At 41.3% G+C, this 22,409-nt stretch overlaps 1 protein-coding gene across 2 annotated transcripts; it reads right to left on the minus strand.

Moving 5' to 3' along the window:
- Nucleotides 1-1,057: 1,057 nt before the first annotated feature.
- Nucleotides 1,058-21,912, minus strand: HSF2BP (heat shock transcription factor 2 binding protein). Of its 2 annotated transcripts, none has more exons than XM_033147111.1 (8): nt 21,839-21,912; nt 20,898-21,048; nt 19,878-19,981; nt 15,513-15,662; nt 13,532-13,670; nt 11,028-11,145; nt 5,688-5,791; nt 1,058-1,621 (listed from the first exon to the last, which is right to left on the minus strand). In XM_033147111.1, exons 1-8 carry the CDS (start codon nt 21,887-21,889, stop codon nt 1,413-1,415), a joined length of 1,026 nt encoding a protein of 341 aa, XP_033003002.1. In that variant the 5' UTR covers nt 21,890-21,912; the 3' UTR covers nt 1,058-1,412. The 2 variants fall into 2 exon arrangements, with proteins under 2 accessions (XP_033003002.1, XP_033003003.1); XM_033147112.1 differs by having other exon boundaries at nt 1,414-1,640.
- Nucleotides 21,913-22,409: the final 497 nt, after the last annotated feature.

The raw sequence follows: 22,409 nt of genomic DNA on the forward strand, positions 1-22,409 counted from the left end.
GACCACCACAGCCAACCACAAATGAACAATCACACCCTACGCCAACCCCAACCTCTCTCACCACCAAAGGAGCACAAGTGAACAACAGAGAACCTGCACAAACAACGCTGACACCAAACCCTACATACTGTATATTCAGTAAAATAGAAACATTGTCACCCCACCCCACCCTACCCATCTCCCCATCCCGCTCACCTCTCTCCCCCTTTTCTTCCTAATGTCTCAACAAACGAAACTGATTTGTAAAAATGTTACATGGAAAAAATACGAGACATTATACTACTGTAAATCAAGAAAATCTTTAATAATAATAATAAGAACTTAAATACCATTTAAAGCCTGGGAGAATTAAGATGGACTTCGGGTGTCTTACAGAAAACCATGATGGTGATCCTTCAATTACTTTAATAATGCTCTAACTAGATATATATCTTCCCACACACACACAAGTTAAGTGAAAGAAAATGAACAGAACTTTAAAAAGGAGATTGCCTAAACAGATACAAATGGCATGGTTGTTGCCTTTTAAATGTCTGTTCTTTTTGATCTGCCATCAAGAGACTACTAAGAGGACACCTCCTTTCCTGCTTCTCTTAACTGAGATCAGACTGATGCTAATGAGTGGCCTAGGAAACTGAGACTCTAGCTGTGTCAAACTTGCAGTCTCTTAAAAGGTCCGGGCTAGCATTACATACTGTCAGCATTGTTAGATTTAAAACAGGAATTCAGCACACTGCATCATTACTACAGATTGATTCCCTACTCATCATACCACAGGAAGAAGAAATAACAAGAATAGAGGGTCTTGCAAGACAATCAAGAACAAACTTTGGTTATAGCTCAGTCTGTTTGGAGCAACACAAACCATGAAGTCAGGTTTACACGTAACACCAAGACAAGCCGTGGTGTAGGTCTCAGGAAGTGTGACAGCAAGCAGGATCAGGGGAGGACTGAAGTGGTTGTGATTTTTATCTCCAGGCACCAGTACACATGCTTGTTCACAGTAAGACATAGTCTGGCATCCCATTATGTGCAAAGACCATAGTGAATGACAACATTTCCAGCAGCAAAAGATTTATTCAACATCATGTTATTCAACATCATCTGAAAGTGACAAATGTAACTTGCATGTAACCAGCTGCAGTTTATTCAAACCATTTAATCTTTGACTTCAAACAGTTTAAAGCAGAAATAATAATGTCTAGTGAGCTTGGGTGAGATGGTTTGATGTAATGTGGCTAGCCTGGGAATTCTGATGTATCCTTTCTTCTGTGAAGAAACACTGGTCACATACAAACACACAAATCTAATTACAAGAAGAACCTTTTTTTTAAATGCATGCATAATTTTACAAATTACTACAACACTGGGAAAAAATGCTGGAGAAGATAACAATGTTATAGAGCACAACTTTATATTTCACTTTCTAATATTTTAAGGTCCTCAAGCAGTTCTCGGGCGAGGATTTGTAGATCTGCATTGCGGCTCTTTGACAGCATATGGATACGTGGAAGTGGCAAAGAGTCACGTATTTCAGGAGCTGACTTGGTTAAAACATCTGGCTCTAAAATCACAGACTGGAGAAGCCGTAGAACATGAAGACATACTTCTGGATCTGGATCTAAACGTGAAAGAGAAAACTAACTAAACCAATTATCATAATTTATAAAAGAACAGACTTCTCATTGAGCACAACAAATGGAGTTTTTCTACACCCAACTTTCATTTTCTCACTATTAAATGGAGTCACATCCATTGTTCCTGGCTCCTTGCTAATGTTCCTGTTGATTCTGTGCATTTGTTGGAACGTGTGAGCAAGGACCCAATTCACAGTTGTCAGCATGTAAGCTATTCCACACAACTGGGAATCCTGTTCATGCAGCATTCAAGATCACATGGAGGAGCTGGACTGGCTCCCCATTCAGACTTTTCAACAAACGCACAGAGATCAGGAAGATGGAACTTGTGGGTACCATGACATGGGGGAGGCCAGCAGGTACAGCTGTGCTTTTTCCTCCCCATTCTCCCCACGTTGTCTGGAGGGGCAGTTGTGAAGGGGGCTACTTTGTTGCTGCATTAATTTATTTCCAATGTAGCATAAATACTTGCAGAACTACCAACTTGTACCTTTTGTTTCTTGTTTACTTACAATACAAAACTGGATCACAAGCTACTGGGTTTCCAAAGCAATGCCACTTTGTAACAAACATTTGTTCATTTAAAATATGAATACAGTCGTACCTTGGTTCTCGAACAGAATGCGTTCCATTCGACTCCTGGAACCGTTCAAAAATCAAGCCGCGCCAGACGTTCAGCTTCCGAAAATCGTTCGAAAACCGGAACACTCACTTCCGAGTTTCGATCGTTCGGAAGCCCATTTGTTCAGGAGCCAAGGCGTTTGAGATCCAAGGTACGACTGAAGCTGCGTTTCTGAACAAAGCCAACCCAAGGCAGTGAACAATGTAAACTTGAAACTACAATTACATTAAAAACTGGAAAATTAAGAGAATAGAAAGATACATTAAAATATAAATTTAGGCAGTACAAAACAAGTGTAAAAGCGGCAGCGACAAATCAGAATAATGTCAAATAAAAACACATCTGCAGAAAGACACTTGAAACAAGTTTCAAAGTTGTTGTTGTTTTTTCATAATACAACTGAAGCGTACAACTTTACACCCTCTGGTTCCACACAGTAGCAGCTGCTACTGAGAACCCTTCTTCCTAAAGCCTGCCAATCTGACCAATCTTAAAGGTGGTCCAACAAGTCAATGACAAAAGCTGATGCAGGTTCAAATGGGCATAACCTGGCCCCAAACCATTTAGGACTTTGATGGTCAAAACCCATTGGCTTTCAGCCCAGAAATATACCAGTAACCAATGCAACTAACACAAAACCTATGCAGTATACTATGGATGCCTAGCAAAAAAAAAAGCACCCAAGCTGCTGCATTCTGTACTAGCTGAAATATCCAGGTCAACTTGAAAGGCAACACAGAGTACATTACGGTAGTGCAGTTTCCACTACAACACCAAATACCTCTTCAATGCATCTCACAGGAAAAAAGTGTTTCTGAACTGTGTTAGCTAAGGTCTGCATGAAACAATACAATATCCTCCCCCCAAAGAACTGGTGATGAAACATTTTGATTAAAAATATATCTATTAATAATTTAAAGACAATAGTCTGGATGCTTGCATGAGCTCATGAGTAGGAGCTGCCTATAAAAGCTGACACAATTTTAACAACGTACTGAAAATCTACCTTAACATCACTGACATGAACTGTACCGTAGTATTTGATGTCATTTGCATTCAGTCACTAACAGAAGCAACTGATAAGGCATTGAGTTATTGTAGTCACATGTGTCATTAGGAGTATACTCACAGATGAACTATTCTCTATAATGGGGTTTAAGTAATTGAATTACCTCAATGCTAAACTGTTAATCTGCAATCGGCTATGGAAGTGTCGTGTGAATTCAACTGACAGGTGCTTGCAACATTCTTTAGTCTTCAAATACATAATTTATCAAGCTGACAAGTAACGGGTACCAAGTTCAAGTATTACTAATTTACAAGCTTTTTCATCATTCTACCCACAGTCATTTTAACATTTTAATATAATTTCATACGAGCAATATGTGAGCTGGCCACTGACTGCATGCCTAAACCTACAATCTTTATGTACAAATCTGGAACTAAGTCTCATGAAATTCAGTGGCCCTTTTTTCAATGTAAACAAGCGTATCATAAGGCTGAAATGCAGATAGGATGGGAGGCTGCACTAGCAACAGGCTAAGTAATTAACAAGAATTGCACAGGTTAGGAACAATTGCAGCTGTGGTGAAGATTTGGCAGAGAACAATCAGGGAAATGGGTGGAAAGAGGGAATATTGGCAGTAAATCTCCCTTAAAAATAGACTGGGAAGTCCTGCTCTGAGATATTTTCATTATTTTTCTGTGCTCTGTCTTGTGCTTCCATGCATTATTGTGCCTTTAGAATGTGAGTTTTCAGGGAGGGACACCTATGTAAAAAACACTTATGAAACTTGAGCCCTGGAGAGAACTCCACACACACAAATCTAACTAGCCGTAAACTAAACCTCATTTTACAATAAATTAAGGGCTGGCACCAATACTTAGTGCAGAAAAGAAGCTTCCTGAAATATATTTGTAGTGAGTCAGGTATCATTGCTGCACAATGGGTAAGTTGTTGCTATGCTACTGAGAAATACCACACACCATGCCAGCCAAAGCAGGTGGGGTGCTTCCCTTCTATTTGGTAATGACAGATTATTTCATCACTGGGAAATGTAAGAGCTGATGTGAAAAAGACCGCACCAAACAAAACAATTTAAAAGTTTCAAGCATTTCCTCAAGCAATGTCCCAAATCTTATATGGGTAGATAGCTGTGTTAGACACGTTTTATGTCTGTATGCAGTAGCAATTAGACAGAATGCCATGCTGAGGAGCACAAAAAATGGATTTGTTGTGTGTCAAACCTCAGAGGACAAGTCTTGATAAAAAATATTTGGAAATGTGTGGTCTATTGTATTACCTATGTGATTTAAGTCCTGCTTTGGCATTGGGTGGGGGAAGTACACAGCTGCTTTGGAGGTAAGCAGGCCTCTCTCAGTAGTCAAGGAGCAAAATGGAGAGATTTTCTGTTCTTTGAAAGGAAAGTCTCAAATCGTAACGAACAGCCAAGATGAGGTGTGTCTAAGATATATTTTGCACCAGTGCCCCTTGTCACATTTCAGTTCAATTCTGTTAGTCCCCTACCATGGAGACCTGAAAAGTCCAAGCCCCAACACTTTACAATAAGCCGTAATACATTTTAACTTAGACTTGCTTTTAAAAGCTGGGTGGCAGGCAGATACTGTGTAATTTATTGAAATAATGTATTTAATACTTTTATAAATATTTATAGATTTTACCAAATGTTGATTTTAGAATTGATACCTATCCTAAGACTGAATGATGGAGCAAGTTATAAATCTAATAAATTAAATGAAAGTGAGAATCTAATAAATAAAATATCTGAAGAAGGAAGTTAACAAGCGTGGACTCGGAACTTCTCCTTTTGCCCTTCAGGACAAATGTTCAGACTTATCTTTCCATCAACAGTTGCAGTATTTTGTGTTTTTAAGAAGATGTCAAGCCATTTAATTAAACAATAGATTACATCAAATAGTTTCAAGCAAGAACAGCTTCTTTGTTCCAACATTGCATTTCAAGAGCATAATCTAGCTCCTTAATTTTAATAATAACGGACTTTAAAAAAAAACCCAAACCTGAAGCTGAATAACTAATAGCTCAATCCTATGTACTTTTCTCACCATAAAGTCTCATCAAGTCCAATGAGAGGTCATCCCCAGTAAGAGTGGACAGGATTTCAGCAATGCATAAATGAAGAATGTGTGATAGTTTTCTATATGCATAGGATAATCAACATACAAACCATTTTAGCAAGAGTAATCCTGCTTATACAACTCATCCTTCCATTCTCATGCCTATAACATCTTAGTTCCAAAATATGTCTTTTCTTACAGGCTATACAAGGTGTTTTGATAAACAACAGGGAGCTGGTTTATTTCCATTTAGCTAACATATTGACATTTGTTACGTAGTAAAAACGTGTGTAGGACAATTTAGTACCATATTGCATTCATAAAGTTCTTACCGTTCAGGAGCCACCAGAGTAATGGAAAGAACCCTGGGCTTTCACTGATGTACTTCAAGCCTTTCACATTGATACTAACATTGTATAAGGACATCAGCATCAGTCTGTAAGAAAAGTTGAAAAGGGGACTGAGTATATGGATTTGCATCTCACAACAACAGCTGTAAACCATGTTACTAACACAAGCCTCAGGAAGCTTAGCACATTCCTCACATTTAAAAAGCAAAGACTGAATGACATATCAATATTAATATAATCCTGTATGTTCTTTTTATTCATTTTTTAAAATAATGTAGTGTAAAAAACCTGGCAGCAGTCAAATCCTATTGAACTAGCTGGAGGTGTTCATATGAACACAGCCTTATATGATCACACAACACATTCAGTGAAATCCTCTTAATTGAGACTCCTCAGCAGATAGCCTATCATCCTGATTAAGTGCTTGTCCTCCTGACAAACAGAAAAGGGCACTTAAAAAAATTAGCCTGGCAAGGCTTAATTGAAAATCCTGTCACAAATGTAACAAATTCCAATACAATTTTATCCTTCATTCATTCTCTTCTTTTTAGCTTCAACTTTAACTTTATTATCAGCTTGTCATGTCTCTAACAAACTTATATGGCAACACACCAATGCTTAACTCCAGCTGACCCTTCTTCACAAACAGAGCTGTGCCTCTTTCACAGTAACAGCCAGACAGCCTATATTAGATTAAATTAAACTTCACAATAAAAGATGTGCCCTAATCCCAAAATTCACTGCCAACAATGTTCCTAAAGACCCCTGTTGCATCAGAACCTAAGTAAACTAACTACTTACAGAGTTTAGGGCTGGGCGATATCTGGTTTTCAATATCACGATATATCACCAGCTAAACATTGTGATATATTGATATATCATGATGCCCAAAATAAGGATGGAATTATGTAGAGGTGAACATGACTTCATTTTACTAATTCACTGAGATACTTGAGATCCAAGATGGCTTGACCCCACCACCTCTTTCAGGGTTCTTTATGTTTTGTTTTGTTTTGTTTTGTTTTGTTTTTTAAAAGCTTGATTTTGTTGTATCTGGCATTTTTTTCAACTGGCATGTCTTGCAGAGAGAATAGGGTCTCTGAATGTCAGGACTTTTTGAAAACCTGTTGTTGCCTTCCTTCTTTGCATTTGTGAATAAGACTTTTTATCCCTGGGTACTACAAAGACTACATCTGGAGATCCACATGAATAAAATTTATGCTGAACAGAGTATCCCTGAAATCACTTTTGGATTTTGCAGCTATGGCCCAGGCCTAAATCAAAAACTTCTTCTAGGTGCTACATTAGATACTCTTGCTGAAAAGCATCCAAGGTAAAGTCTGCAGTGAGTACAGACTGATCCCTGAAGCTCTTTCTACAAGCTATGGCCCTGAACCATAGGCTCACAGGTACACCAGCCTAGTAAAGACAGAGGAGGTTGTGGAGGCCTGAAACACCACAGCTCTGCAAAAGGCCTACTTGGAAAGACTAAAAGCACTACTGTTATCCAGCTCCACATTCCTGGACTAAGTAGCAAGGGGTCAGAGCCATCATTAAAGATTTTTCTGCCTAAGCAGCTTGTTTCTCTTGGATTTGCTGCCCAGCTTACTCCAATACCTGTCCTACCTAATTTCAGCACAGAGGGGTCAAGAAAGGTGAAAGGCAGATTCATTCAATATACCTTTTTTGTTTGATAAAGAGCTCTAGCTAAAACCCTGCTGTCTCCTAAGAGACAGGAAACAGACTGGTCCTGCAAGGAAGCTCCTCCTTTGGGAGGAAGTCATCAATCTTAATCCTGCCTGTTGTCATCTCACATGGAGCAACTGCGAAGTATTCTAGTCTGTTATTCTGCTTCTGAGGGAGAACAGACTCACATGACATGCATTCTTCTAAAAACATATGTCCACTACTTTGAAGTTCATATAATAAGAATATAAATTGATCTGAATGTTTGAGCAATATCAATAAAGAGATTATACAAAGAAAACAACTTCTACTATTCAAAATCTGTGCTAAATTTTTGTGAAAATAAAAGCTTTTTCTCCCCCAGTTATCAGCTTTCAATCAGGATAGCAAACCAGGGCTTATCTGTTGTGAGGTTGAGAAGAAAATACTCTTAACAGGACTTTCCCACCATCACCTCAGATGAACAAGTTAGCCTTTTATTTACATTCAGAAAGGCCAAAGCATATTTTGTTGAATTACATAAAGTCACCAACTATGCCATTATTTCTGCAGTGACACTACTCTTGTCAAACCACTTGTTACTGTTTACACAGCACTCTGAAAATATACACAGTGGTTAAGTGCTATGCTCAGTCAGCTATTTTCAAAAGCCTTTAGAAATGTTTCATAACACCGCTTTGCTAAATTGTACACTTCCTAAAACCTCACACAATGAGATAATAAAATTTTAAATTATGCTTCTTCTTCTGTTGAGACAGGAATTTCCTTCCAACTTAAAATTTTCTCTTAAAAAGTAAAGTTGAGAATCAACATGAAAAACAGAACACAGCTGTCATTACATTAAACTGATCTGCTTTATATTATTGAGTCTCATTGACTTTCATAGATTTTGCTCTCAAAATGCTCTGGTAAGCCACCTTGACCATAAGAGAGGAGGGTCCAAAAATATTTTCAGATCCTGTTGCTAGCATCTGCACCTTTGGTCTATGTTATTCTTTGGTCTCTGATACTTCTGAGTCATGGTGGCATCTGGTCTTAAGCCTTTGGATTGAATGCAATCCTAGGGTGAGGCAGAGAGGCTGGGCCTTGGATAACTCACCTGCCCTGTAAAAACTGGTATGGCATCCAAATTTTCTCTTTTTCATAACCTTTCTGGACAAGCTTCACTTAAAGGTGGATAGTATTTGAATTCATATGAAATACTTCTCTGGTAGGCTTTGTAGTGTGGATTCTGCCACTGGCACACCTGTAAATGACCTGTGGTCCCTGCTACTATTCCAACTGGGGGGGGGCGGGGGAGGAGAGGGAAGCAGGACATGGATCTGCAATGTTCAGGTTGGAGATGCTAGCTGAAGCAAAGGGGAAAGGAAGCAACCCCCCCCCCCAAAAAAACCCTTGCATTCCACCTTGATAGGCTTAAAGATGCTTCAGTCACTACAGATACAAATTTTCTTTCCCACATCATGTTGCATCATTCCACAACCCCCTCTGGTTGAGGGGCTGAGGCTGGAGTGGGCTCTATCAGGGCCTTGAAGATTGTCTATTCAGCAGGTGCTGGGCCCCCTATGTAAGATGGGGATTAGGCAAAGAGACCTTAGCTTTTGCATCTCTCTCTCTCTCTTTTCTAAATCTATTATCTGGAGGGGAAATGTGAAAATGAAAATAGCTTTGATGGCGATCCACTCAAATCTTTCTCCAAGTTGGGAGAGAAACTGGGAAAAGAAAGGAAATCGCATCCTTCTCCAGACCTTCACATGTATTCCTGCTTATCATATTCCAGAGGAGGACCATATCATGATACAAAAGGATCTGCTCCAGTGTCTGTTCAGCATCATTAACCCATGTAAAATTATGTAACCTTTCTTACAGTGCAAGGGATTAATACTTCTTGATATGGTCTTTCAGTCTGTTTATCAGTAGTATCAGTAGATAACAAAATAGATTAAAAGTGAGGTAGAGAAACATGGCTGTGCTTTGTGTTTTCCTTTCAGCTGTTTGTTTTGTAGGGAACTGAGGGATTGGTTATGGTGAACTGAAAAAGTAAAGCAGTAAAAAATACTAACAGAGGGAGGCAGAGTTTAAACATCTTCTGCTAAGCTGTTCAAAGGGCAAAGCTGTCTGCCAAAGCAAACAGCCTGGGAGTTGATCCCTATTTCTTCAGCACCGTCTCCTATCATCAACTGCTCTTATATTTGCTATACTACAAAACTATATCCATACTTTTAAAAATGTTCAAACGTTTTAATAAGGTATCTCATTTTAGTTATCTCTTAAAATCTAAGTTTTCTTGGGCAAAAAAATATAGATTTATGACCAGCAGTAGTTCTGTCTAGAAATGCTAACTTAAGTGTTTTACAAAGCCTGCAGCACCATCTGGTGGCCATCCTTTGTGACAACATATAGAGACAACTGAAATTTATACTGTATGGCGTATTTTCAGTAGCAAACAAAACAAAGCTAGATTTTAATGTATTTGGAGCTACAGACTAAGGTGCAAATCCTCAATCTTTCCTGCCTAGGAGTTACATATCTAAATAGCTTATTAAGGCAGTGATACAGAAAGCCTCTTTACCCATTCATAAACTCTTGCACAAATGTGTTTTGTTTGCTGCTCCTTCACCCGGCAAACTGACAGGCACATCTCACACTAAGGAGAGATTTGGATTTGATCTTTTGGGCTGACTGCAAGGCTCAAATGCAAGAATGACCAAAGTACTTGCTACAATTTTATCCCCATGTTCAATATGCTTGCTTGGATCTGATGCTCAGATTTACCAAACTGCCCAGTTCCTTCCCGGACCAAAGGCTGTGGTTGGATGCAAGCCCTGTTTCCCTTTATCCAGCAGTGAATGGCAATGGTGGCAATTACCTGACCTACTGACATTGAGTTGCTGCTGCATACCAGCAGGGAGTTGCCTTACTCTGAGTCAGATCACTAACTCAGTGGCTCTTCCAGGGTTTCAGACAGTGAGCCTTTGCAAGCCCTACCTGCGCATACTGGGGATTGAACCTGCAACCTCCTGCAAGTAAGGCAGATGCTCTACCGCTACAACCCTTCCCCCCAAGTGGGAAGGGTCAAGGGGAAGTAGTGGATAGGACAGTGCACACACAACAGCAACACCAATCCAGTGCTCCTGCCAGTACATTCACACAGCACCAACTTCCCTGCCACTTCACCCTTCCCACTCTCCTTCCCTATAAGCAGCAGCAGCAGCACAGCTGTTGGGAGGTCAGGTAAGTGCTGCCGCCACACCACACCATCCACTAACAACCGCACCCTGGAAACCCATTGTCTTCTGTCAATAAAGATGACTTGCCCACTCTCGTAATATCTTCATAAATCCTACCTAGGAGCCTCTCTCATGTTATTCATGACCAATGTTAGTGCACACAAGAAAGCAGAGGCATTTGTACAGTAGGCAAGTGTTATTATCCTCCATACTAAAGATACGGAGGGAAGGAGGGGTTAGGGGTTAAGTATGACTAACAGCAGCTTACCTAAACTATAGACTCCCCACTTAACAACTCATTTTAGTTCACAGCACTTTAAACATTCCACCACACTATATATCATTCTTGACAATATTAGATTGTTAAGACAACAAGTTTCATTCTAAAAACATCCAATCATCATACACTTTAAGTTTTGTGCAGCATCCTTGCTTCATGTCTCCCAGAAGTTGCATCATTGTGTCCAACAATACTTGATTTGAATTAACTAGGAATTCACGACCACATGCTAAAGCAGCAACATCTACAAAAGAGAACACAAAAACAAAAACATTATTTAATATAATTTATTCAGCGCAATTTTTTTTATTAAAGATTTTCTTGGTTTACAAAGTGTATATAATGTCTCTCGTATTTTTCCATAAAACATTTTTACAGATCAATTTTAGTCGTTGAGACATTAGGGAGGGGGGGCAAGGAAGTGGGTGGGAGGGTGGGGTGGGGAGATGATGTTTCTATTTTCCTTAATATATGTAGGAGTTGGTATCAGCGTCGCTTGTGTTGGTTCTCTGTTGTTTGCTTGTGTTTCTTTGGCAGTGAGAGGTCGCAATCAGTATAGGGTTTGATTGTTCATTTGTGGTTGGCTGTGGTGATCTTTGGTTTCCTGTGTGAGTGGGGTGGGTGGATGTTTTGGGTCAGGTTAGCCATATTGATTTGTATGCTGTTGGTAGATTTTTGTCATTGTCTTGTTGGACTGTGTGTGCGATGAAGGGGGACCAAACGGGGGTGAAGGTGTCTTCTTCTGTTTGTCCCCGTGCTAGTTTTAGGTTGCTGGTTAATTTTTCTAGTAGGGCTGTTTCCCATACTACAACAGCACTACTGAAAATTCTGTACAGTAATTGTTAGGAAGGCTATGGATTAGAGTTCTATAAAATAATCCCCCACAAGACAACAATAACAATGTGCTGGGTTTTGGTGCTATGTTTCACTACAGCATCTCCTAGAGATTTAAAAAAAATCCAGAAATTTTGTAGTTATGGAAGAAAACCATGGCCTGAGAGGGGCAAATTTTGCAGAAACCTGAAATATAAGCACAACCTACTTCCTTATCAAGCCTAGTTGTAATGAGTTTTTACAAATGTTATTATGTAAAATAACATTGTTTTTGCAAATATTATGAACAATAAAGTACATACATAATTCAGATACATATATAAATGTATCATTCACACCTGATCAAAGTGTATTTAAGTATTATTTCACTGTTTGTAAAAGTTATTACAATCCTCACAAATGTAAAAGCCTACTTGAGGTATAAAAATAAATAACAAAACATTACAATAATGTTTACATTGCTAATTTATGTAAAAATATTCATATATGTCCCCGACTAAAGAGTAGTATTGGGTTAGGCCTTGCACTTTATTATTCCAGTAGTAGACTAATAGAGGATAAACAGATTCCACTTTTCAGTACATTTATTATCTTTTTGTCTGCCTTCCTTTACTCTCATGAAGTTTGTTAACTTAGCTTACATGGTTAATGCTGTTTCTGAGGTTATAAAAAGCCTGTGTAGGATTTGCATGCCATGGACAGCTTTAATTTGAGCGGTGTGGGTGTCCCAGCTGCTTCACAGGCCTTTTGCAAGCCCTGAGGGATTTGCTTTGACTGCTGGGGGTGGGAGAGAGAAGCAACAGGATAGCTTCCCCATCACTTCATGGTTACAGGATACGCTCTTAAGAACATAAGACGATCCTGCTGGGTCAGGTCAATGACCTATCCAATTCATCATCCCGTTCCCACAGTGACTGACCATTTGCTTGTGGAAAGCCTTCAAGCACTCTGCCTACTTCTTGGGTAGAGAGAGACGGATCTGTGGGGTGGGGGTGAAATACACACTTTTGGGTAGAGACAGAAGATTATGTGAGGTGGGGGCAGGAAGATGTTCCTGTATTGAGAGAGAAATGAAAAGAAGGATCAGCAAGGTGGGGAGCAAAAGATGCTCATGGAGAAAAAAAGTATGTACATTGGGGTGGGGGGAAGGGAGATGTCTGTATGTGTAGCTGTTTGTATGTAATGTGAGTGACTGAGACATATGTTTCTAACCTGCATGTATGTGGTGTGTGCATGCACCGGGCAGTGCAAGTGAGTGTGAAGTAGAGTGAATTTGGCATGGGGGCAGTGTTTCCCTAGTTCTATTTAAAATCATGCATCAGTTTTATTATCCTATGCCTAAGAAGCAATTTACTCAATATTTGTTCTCAAGCAGGAAGTCATTAATATGGTGAGGTCAGTTTTGCTAAATACTACAGTGGTACCTCGGGTTACAGACGCTTCAGGTTACAGACGCTTCAGGTTACAGATTCCGCTAACCCACAAATAATACCCCAGGTTAAGAACTTTGCTTCAGGATGAGAACAGAAATCGAGCAGTGGCGGCGCGGTGGCAGCAGGAGGCCCCATTAGCTAAAGTTGTGCTTCAGGTTAAGAACGATTTCAGGTTAAGAATGGACCTCCAGAACGAATTAAGTACATAACCAGATGTACCACTGTACAGCTAAACTACTAAAAGTTACTATGAAGTATATCAGCTCAAAAAAAGTCTTTTGAAAGGTAGAAACTAAAAAAAAGATATGCTAACTTATATATGATATGTTTCATTATTCCTATGACATTCCAGGACAAACTTACTTGTAACAATCCCTGCCAAACCTAACACAAACTGACTTTCATCAGAATCCATGTCTTGCTGTTTGATATCTTCACTTAATGATCGCACAAAACTCTCCATAGTCTGTCCAGCAATGCTAAAAAACTTTATAGCTTTACTCTGAAAATTCATAAGGAAAAATTACTACGTTGTGGTTATGAACTTATGAGTTTTAAAATAATGGTTAGTTTTTTTTCAGTAGGTAAAACTCAATGGCACTATGATACTAATCTGCACAGAACATTACCAAGACTCCTCTATTAAGACAAATGTTTTTCAGTGACTTTAACTCTCCTAGCAACTGTAGCAAGAGGAGTTTAACTAGGGAAATAATGTCTATAAACATTATGAAACTAGGCATCAGATTAGTAGGACTCCAACATATTATAAAAGATGCCATTCAATGCATACATCAAGAATGTAATCCATGTTCAAGAGGAGCAGCAGAACAGGTGGTTTCACCTATGCTTCCTTAGGTATAATTAGCTGTACAGAGCACAACCATTTCCAGACGTGTAGTTGTGTTACTAGCAAAAACAACAAAGGATCCTGTGGCACTTTATTTCCTTTCATTAGTTTATTCGTGCTTGAGATTTATATCCCGCACAAGAGGTCCATGGCAGGTCACAACTCTATAAAATATAATCTTAAAAAACAGAAATATAAATCCATCTGCAATGCAGCCTTTCTCAACCTTGGGTGCCCAGATGTTCTTGAACTACAACTCCCATCATCACTGACCATCTTGTCTAGGAATGATGGGAGTTGTAATCCAATAACATCTAGGAACCCAAGGCTGAGAAAGGCTGTGCTAATGTATTCAGATGGCCTATCCAAAGGCCCAGAGGACAAGGAGCTAGTTCCAAAAAATAGACTTATGAAAAACTAATAAATAATATCATGGCATAAATAAATGTGTGCCATAATATATGCCAATGGTTTCCTTGTTTCTGTGCAGAGGACAGCACCTCAGAGAAAGAAAGAAAAAAACCCAAAGTACATGTGCCAACAGAGACAAGCTGCTCAGGTTGTGACAGAAAAAGCAACAAGGGAAATTTATTATACCACTTAACTTCAAAGGAATTCAAGGTGCCATATAGGGTCATCTATCTACCTGTCCTCCTAATTTAAGCTTCATAACAAGCCGGGCCAACAGATAATGTCACCAAGTGACACCCAGTGAGCTTAATGGCAGGGTGGAAATTTGAACCTGGGTCTCCCTAGTCCCAATTTTATTATGCTAACCACTACACCATATTAATATGGTGCAGTAGTTATTGTCTTACACATAACCGTTGGAAAATTATTGTGGACTTACAGTGGAATCCTATACACATCTACTTACTTGGTTGCTGATTTGGTACCAGGCCAGGTTCAAGTTTACTGTGTAAATTCACAAAGCCCTAAAAACACGAGCCCAAAGTCCCTTAAAGGCCCCCTAATTCCTTATGCACCTTGATCACAAAGATCGTATGATGGGGCATTTTTGGTGGTGTCCTTTACATTTGGTTGGTCTTTACCAGAGACTGAGTCTTTAGTGTGCCAGGTCCTGCTCTATGGAAATCCTTGTCAACAGAAGTCTGGGAGGAGTTATCAGTGCCTTTTAAAATACATCTTTGAAAACTGTACTGTTCACAAAGGCCTTTGGAATAGCAACTTTTAACCACTTTTTCTTATGTATCGGGAAATTTACTATGTTATATATATGCTGTAAGCCACCCAGAGTGGCTGAGGAAACCTAGCCTGATGGGCGGTGTAGAAATAATAATAATAATTAATAATGTAGCAATTTTAGTGTCTCAATCACAGTAAATAAGTGCAGATTGTCAGTTGCTATGTGGACATTCTAACCAGAATGACACAAAAGTAATTTTTTTTAAAAAAAATGTTTGAGTCAAAGCTGTCATTTGTGTATAATACCTGTACGTAACAAATAAAGATCTCTGCAGTCACTGAACTTACACTTCCTAGAATACTTTTAACTGCTTCTTCATTGCTAGAGATACTCCACAACAACGTGCAAACTGCAGCACCCATTTCTGTACAGTATTCAGCTTGCTGCAATAATTGTTGCTTTGCTTCATTCAACTGCTGCCGAACAGTTAATTTTTCCTGAAAGTAATAAAGCTACAATGTGATTCATATTGGATTATATCAGATCATTCTGATTAGATTTCCCAATAACTTCCAAAGTCCTCTGAGCATTAAACAAACAACAGCAACAACAACAACAAAACTTGGCTCTGGTGAAGTAGATCTGCTAAGATTTAAATTCTTCCTAAACTGTGGAATTCTCTCATATCTGCATACACAGAAGACATTTTGCTTATTTATATTTACATTTACATTCCATTTTCCTTCAAGGAGCTTGATATAGAACACACGGCATACTTAAGCATATTTATCAGCATTTCATCTCGCAGCTTCTATGGCAACATTACACAGTCATAAGCAGAAGAAAAGAACAGTCAGGATAATTATATAAAAATAGATAATAGCAATGTTCTCAAACAAATATTCCTGGTAATATAAGCCACAATTCTAACAATGTCTACTTAGAAGTAAATCCTACTGCATTCAATGGGAATTATATTGTAATAGTTGGTTGGAGCATGGTGCTAGTAATGCCAAGGTTGCAGGTTTTATCCCCTGTAATGCATATTTCTGCACTGCAGGAGGTTGGACTAGATCGGGGGTCAGCAACCTGCGGCTCCGGAGCCGCATGCGGCTCTTTTACACGGCTGCCGCGGCTCCGGGGCGGGTACGCCCGCCCACTTCTCCAGCTGGCAGCAACCGCCCTCCAGCTGGCCAGCGGCCCGCCCTCCGGAGGCTGAGGGCGCTGCTCAGGGGCGTACCCAGGATCACCTGGCCTTGAACAGTGGGGCAGCGGGGCTCGGAGGCGGTGGGGACGCAGTAGAGGTGGTGCAGTTCAGCCGAGGGCTCTGGCGGGGAGCGCGCCTGAGGCGCGCACGCTCCTTCGGGAAGAGATGGAGCTGGGCGAGCGGGAGGGGGAACTTTGAAGACCCCGCCTCCGCCTCCGAAGCAGGCGCCCATGGGAGAGGCTGCCCCCCGAGCTTGCCTGGCAGGACCAACCCTGCCCAGCTCCGGGAGTCTTCCTAGCGTGGGAGGCGGCCTTGGGGCGGACAGGGGAGCTCCGGGGTCGGCGGGTATGTGGGACCCCGCGGCATCCAGAGGCAGCTGGGAGACGGGACGGGATGGGGGCAGGAAGGGGGCCTTCAGACGCGCCCCCGCACGGGCACTGGAGGCCAGGACTCCTCGGCTGGGTCGTGGGACCACGGGGGAGGGCTGGCTGCGGTTCCTCTCGGAAGGCTGCTGGCTGCTGCGTCGAGGCGATGACGAGGTAGGCAGCTGCGGGCTGGGCCAGGGGCGGCGGGTGGCGGGCGAGGGGGAAAGCCCTCTTTTTAAAAATGGTCGAGGAAGCGGCGCCTGTTTCCCTGCCGCTGCCTCCTTCGCTCCTGGTTCCGCTTGCAGCCTCAGACCGCGCTCTCGCGGGCGCGCGTCTCTCTCCGCCCCGGAGCAAGGCCGGGACGTTTTGCAGTTTTTCCTCTGTCCTGAGTGTGTGTTAGGGGAGCCTTGACAAAGCACCTGTTGGCGTGGAAGAGAGGAGTCCTAACTTGGATCTGTGTTCATGTGCAAAATCTATCGCCATTGTCATTAAGGGGGCAGGGAACTCCCCTAAAAAGGTTTGAACACTACGAACTACTACAGCCACCTGTATGCAAGTCAGCACAAACATCACAGGCTTCTCTGGTGCAATTCTGTGCTTTATTTAGCAAGAGAGGAGGTTGGAAGAGGTGAACATAGCCTCTGGTCTGGAATATTAAGGGTAAAAGACACTAAGATTATTGTAAAAGCCAGCAGTCTTCAATAAGACATGGGACAAACATTTAACACAAGTGTGCAGTTGAGGACTCATTTTTTTAAAAAAACAACAACAACAAATCAAATATTTGTATGCTGTTGCAACCCACCTTGGATCAGGCTGTGACCTGGTAGTGGTCCCCAGGGTGGATAAAAATGAATGATATTTTTTTAAAAAAAAAATTGGATTTTTTTTTATTTAAATCGGATTTTTTTAAATTTAAATCGGATTTTTAAAAATAAAATGCAGTGTTATATTTGTTTTAAATGTCGCAATGGTTTTGCGGCTCCCAGGTTTTTTTTTCCCTTCGGAAACGGGTCCAAGTGGCTCTTTTGGTCTTAAAGGTTGCAGACCCCTGGACTAGATCATCCTCACGGTCCCTTCCAACTCTACAATTCTATTCCTAATGTAAATTGGGTTAGGATTGCAACCTGAGCCAGGCAAAATATATGCTTTCCATTAGTGCAGCTCCCTCCTTGGCAGAGGGGCAAGCTTTTGTCTTTGATACCACAAGGAGGTTTGGAGGGAAATAGAACTCAAGAGATTTGTTAGATCTCTCCTGAAAACTCTTGCCCGAGTTTTATGTGAATTAGTACACTTTTGGTACAATTGTTCATCTATCAGTGTGGTAAAAATGCGCTCTCCATATGAAGATGGAGTTACAACACCTACAAATAAGCTATATAGAATTTAAAGGTGGGTGCGCATGGGGCTGCACGCAAAGGAATGGGGAGGTGGGTGAAGCAGAAATAGCAGACAATCCACAAACCTTGTCCAGAAAGGAAAAATGAAAACAATTCAAGAAATTACACTATAGAATTAATCCTAGCTAGAAAAAAATCCAGCAACATTAATTAATTAATTAAATCATTCCTGTGATATGCTAGCATGAACATAAGACAGCAAACCAGCAGGGAAGTCCTGTATTGTAGTTAATACATAAAAAGTGCAGAAGTAAATCCCACTAAAGTCAATGGCGTTTACTACCAGGAAAGTCACTGGAGGATTGTAGTCTAAAATGCCAACAAAAGTTGCAATCAATAGTTACTTGGGACTCTCACTGAGCTCAGTGTGAGTTGACATATGTTACAAACAGCTATGTTCTGATGGACCTCCACAGTGCTACTTAGAGCATCTGGAACCCTTAGTATGAACCATATATCCTTAACTGTTTCTGAACAGTTACAGGTGGGTAGCCGTGTTGGTCTGCCATAGTCGAAACAAAATAGAAAATTCTTTCCAGTAGCACCTTAGAGACCAACTGAGTTTGTTCTTGGTATGAGCTTTCGTGTGCATGCACACTTCTTCAGATACCCTGAAGAAGTGTGCATGCACACGAAAGAATCTGAAGAAGTATCTGAAGAAGTGTGCATACACACGAAAGCTCATACCAAGAACAAACTCAGTTGGTCTCTAAGGTGCTACTGGAAAGAATTTTCTATTTTGTTTCTGAACAAACACCTAGGATTGAAGATTTTTCACGATGTTGCGTCCAAATGCAGCTTTAAATTTTTCAATATACTGTACAGATGTAAAATTGTTTAAAAGGTGGAACTAACCTCCAAGTAATTTTCCAGCTGGCCAGAGAACAATTACATCAGAGATGGAATAGGTTTCATGACAGAAGCAAGCAATAACCCATCATGGGAAGGAGGCCAACTTTTCTTAGTCTCCGATTCCCATAAATATTGAAACTTCAGTTTCAGTTTTTTTTAATTCTGGGAAACACCTAAGCAAGAGTCAAAGATGCTCTCTCTCTCTCGCTCTCTCTGAACCTGTTTTACCAGGAACTTTGCACGTGCTCTGAAATCCAAGAAAATACTCAAGCAGGTAACTGGCTAAGTTAAATAGTTTCTACTGGTTTTATTTGTACATCTGTATGTGAGACTGTTGCCTTCCCTTTTTTCCTAATACATTTATTTAGCTTCATTGGCATTAAAAAGCAATTCTCCAGAATTTCTCCCTAGAATCTTTTCCATGTGATGGATGGCATAGATGCTAATGTTATCCCTTGTTTCTTGAGATTACACAAGATTTTGGGAAATTCTAAATCCACAGAACTCTGGAAAGATCAATCCAAAGCTTCTCTTTTGTTTTTTCTTATACCTCGGCTAGGCCTTTGCAGTAGGGCTCAGGAACTCCCCAAGCAACTGGTAGGATGAAACAGGCTACCATAAGACAGAATGAACCTTCCTTCATACCTCTTTTTGCAGAAACCTTTCTACAGAAAGAGGGGGTTGCCAATACAGTACACACACACACCCCAACTGTCTCAACATGTATAGAATTTGAGCTGTAAGGTTGCACTCCTTCCTACACTTAGCTGGAGTTAAGTCCCACTGAACTTCCCCCTGAGTAGGCATGTTTATGATTGCCCATATTGTTAGAGGTGTAGCACAATTATGTACGTAAATAAAGTGGGTTTCAGCTAATAATCTACGTACCTTTCTTTCTTTCATACAATCTGCTTGGGCTGCTTCTAAACGGGCTTTATAGTGTTCACAATCCATTCTCAATTGCTCCACTTCAATATCTTTCCTTTCCACAACTGTAAAAAATGGAGGGCTCAAGTAAAACAATAAAAAGAACAAGCATTCTCAAAAACTATAAAGTACATGTAGCCACTAATCAGTAGCAATATAAAAATGTGGCTAAGTGAAAAAGCTCTGATTCTGCCATGAGAAATATGTAAAGAAGGTGCTGGAGAGAAGCAGTGAGAAGGTAGGTGCTTAACCCTTTCCCTGCCAACCATTTCCCACTCCAAATCACTTTTTCTTCCCAAAGCTGTTTTTCCCCAGGGAAGATCTGTGACAGAGGAGCATCAGCAAGGAAAGGATTGGGCATTCCCTTACCTCTCTGACATTTTGAAATCCTCTTCTCTCCCAACCACAAGTATTTTCTTGAGGTCAATGATTAGTTACAAACTTTCAGTTACTTCAATAATATTCACCACCACCACAAACTTAAGTTGTTCGCTCTAAGCTACTTTTATAGCATTAATGATTTGATAGCATTAATGACCCAGGGACCCAGGTGGTGCTGTGGGTTAAACCACAGAGCCTAGGGCTTGCTCATAAGTTTTATTTGATTTTAGATTGACTGCTTGTTTTGTATTGTATGTTTGTATTGTATGATGGGCGCAAATGCCGAATAAACATCTATCTATCTATCTAGGGCTTGCTGATCAGAAGGTAAGTGGTTTGAATCCCTGCAACGGGGTGAGCTCCCGTTGCTCGGTCCCAGCTCCTGCCCACCTAGCAGTTCGAGAGCACGCCAAAGTGCAAGTAGATAAATAGGGACTGCTCCAGCAGGAAGGTAAACCAGCACGCTGCTCTGGTTCACCAGAAGCGGCTTAGTCATGCTGGCCACATGACCTGGAAGCTGCCAGAGTCGGACATGACTGGACCTGATGGTCAGTGGTCCCTTTGCCTTTTTAGCACTAATGACAGAACCTAAGAACTCACTTGTTTCAACAGCATCCAATTTCTGCAAGTTCTCCAAGATATCATAATTCAGTATCTGGGGCAAAATGTCATGTAGCTGCATCACTTCAGTAGTCAGCCTCTCCAAAGCTCTCTTCCTGACTTTAACAAATTCCCCTTGCGTCTCCACTTTCTGTAACAGAAACAAAAACTCATCTTTTTCTCTGCACTTAGCATTTTATATGATGTTGGCCACATTCTAAACTGTTTTCAGCTTTTAAGACCCCTGAAATTTCTTCATCCTCCCCCCCCCCAACTACAATAACCACAGTTCTACCTAAGTTTCCCAGCCCAGAAGTCTACATTACAGGGGTGTTGTAAACGACTATTTCTCAGTTCTGAACGACAAATTGAAGGCACCATCTTAAGCACTAGCAAAAGAACACTGATGCCTCAAATTTCAGCCCATGACACACAAAGGAAAATGTTCCAGTCAGAAAGTTTTGGATAACGTTTGACCCTCCAAAAGTTGTTGGACTACAACTCCCGCCAGCGCCAGTTCTGTTAACTGCTAGGCCTGCTGGCGTCTGTTGTCTGTGACACAGACAGGTGAAGAGAGGGGAAAGAGCAGAAGGGCAGTTCCTGGCTCCATCATTGGGCCAAGGTCACCTTACGGGTAGCACCTGGCCATTTCAGCGTTGTTGCCCTTTATAAGGAGCTGGAGGCTGCACCTACAACTGCCCTCTCCCTTTTTTATCCTCACAACCATCCTATGATTTAAGCTTGAGAGCGCCCGGCTATCCCAATGTCCCCCGGTGTGTTTTGTGGGGTATAGGCGCGAACAAGACAGGGGACGAAGGTGCCTCAGAGACTGCTGTGAGGAGGGGCTCGTCCCTCATCACCGCGCTAAGCGCCGGATCCTAACAGAACGAGAGCGGGCCGAGGCGCTTCCTTCGTCCTCCTCGGCCGAGCCCTCGCGCTACCTGCTCTCCCTCCCGCGGGCAGCACGCGCTGCCTCGGCTCGAGCGCTTCATAGCAACCCCAGCCAGCAGCGAAGCGAGAGTGAGGAGTCCCTATGGCCCCGCCCAGATAACCCTCCCAACATGTGATAGGAAGGTGGGGGGAAGTGAGTGGGGGGTCACACACCTCGGAAGCCGCCCCAAGTTCTCGATGGTGTCCGCTCTACCCCTTTCGGATCTCTGTGGCGGAGACCCCATACTTAACATTGGAAGCGCGCGCAAGAAACCATAGAGATTAATGTTGAAGAAACGCTTCGCTCGTCCTTTATCAGCGGCGAGCTCCGTTCGGTGGATCGGTGAACTCAAGTCTGAGAGAAGACGTGGGGGAATGGCAATCGTTACGTTTGTGGGAACGTGAAGTAGGGGATAAAATGGAGATTCCTCGCGATGCGAGCACAGACTGTTAGAGGAATTATAGAAGTGTAGAGTTGGAAGTTACCCAAGGGTCATCTAGACCAACCCCCTGCAATGTAGGATTATGCAGTTTACATGAAATCGAAATAAAAAATAAAATCCTTCCAGTAGTACCTTAGGG

This window comes from Lacerta agilis, chromosome 4 (genome assembly GCF_009819535.1).
Source record: "Lacerta agilis isolate rLacAgi1 chromosome 4, rLacAgi1.pri, whole genome shotgun sequence".
Classification (NCBI taxonomy): domain Eukaryota; kingdom Metazoa; phylum Chordata; class Lepidosauria; order Squamata; family Lacertidae; genus Lacerta; species Lacerta agilis.

Coding starts and splice junctions, on each gene's coding strand:
- HSF2BP (XM_033147111.1), bottom strand. CDS start 21,889: ATGAAGCGCTCGAGCCGAGGCAGCGCGTGCTGCCCGCGGGAGGGAGAG. Junction 21,049..21,838: donor GCCCGCGGGAGGGAGAGCAG/GTAGCGCGAGGG, acceptor TTTCTGTTACAG/AAAGTGGAGACGCAAGGGGA. Junction 19,982..20,897: donor ATTGGATGCTGTTGAAACAA/GTGAGTTCTTAG, acceptor CATTTTTTACAG/TTGTGGAAAGGAAAGATATT.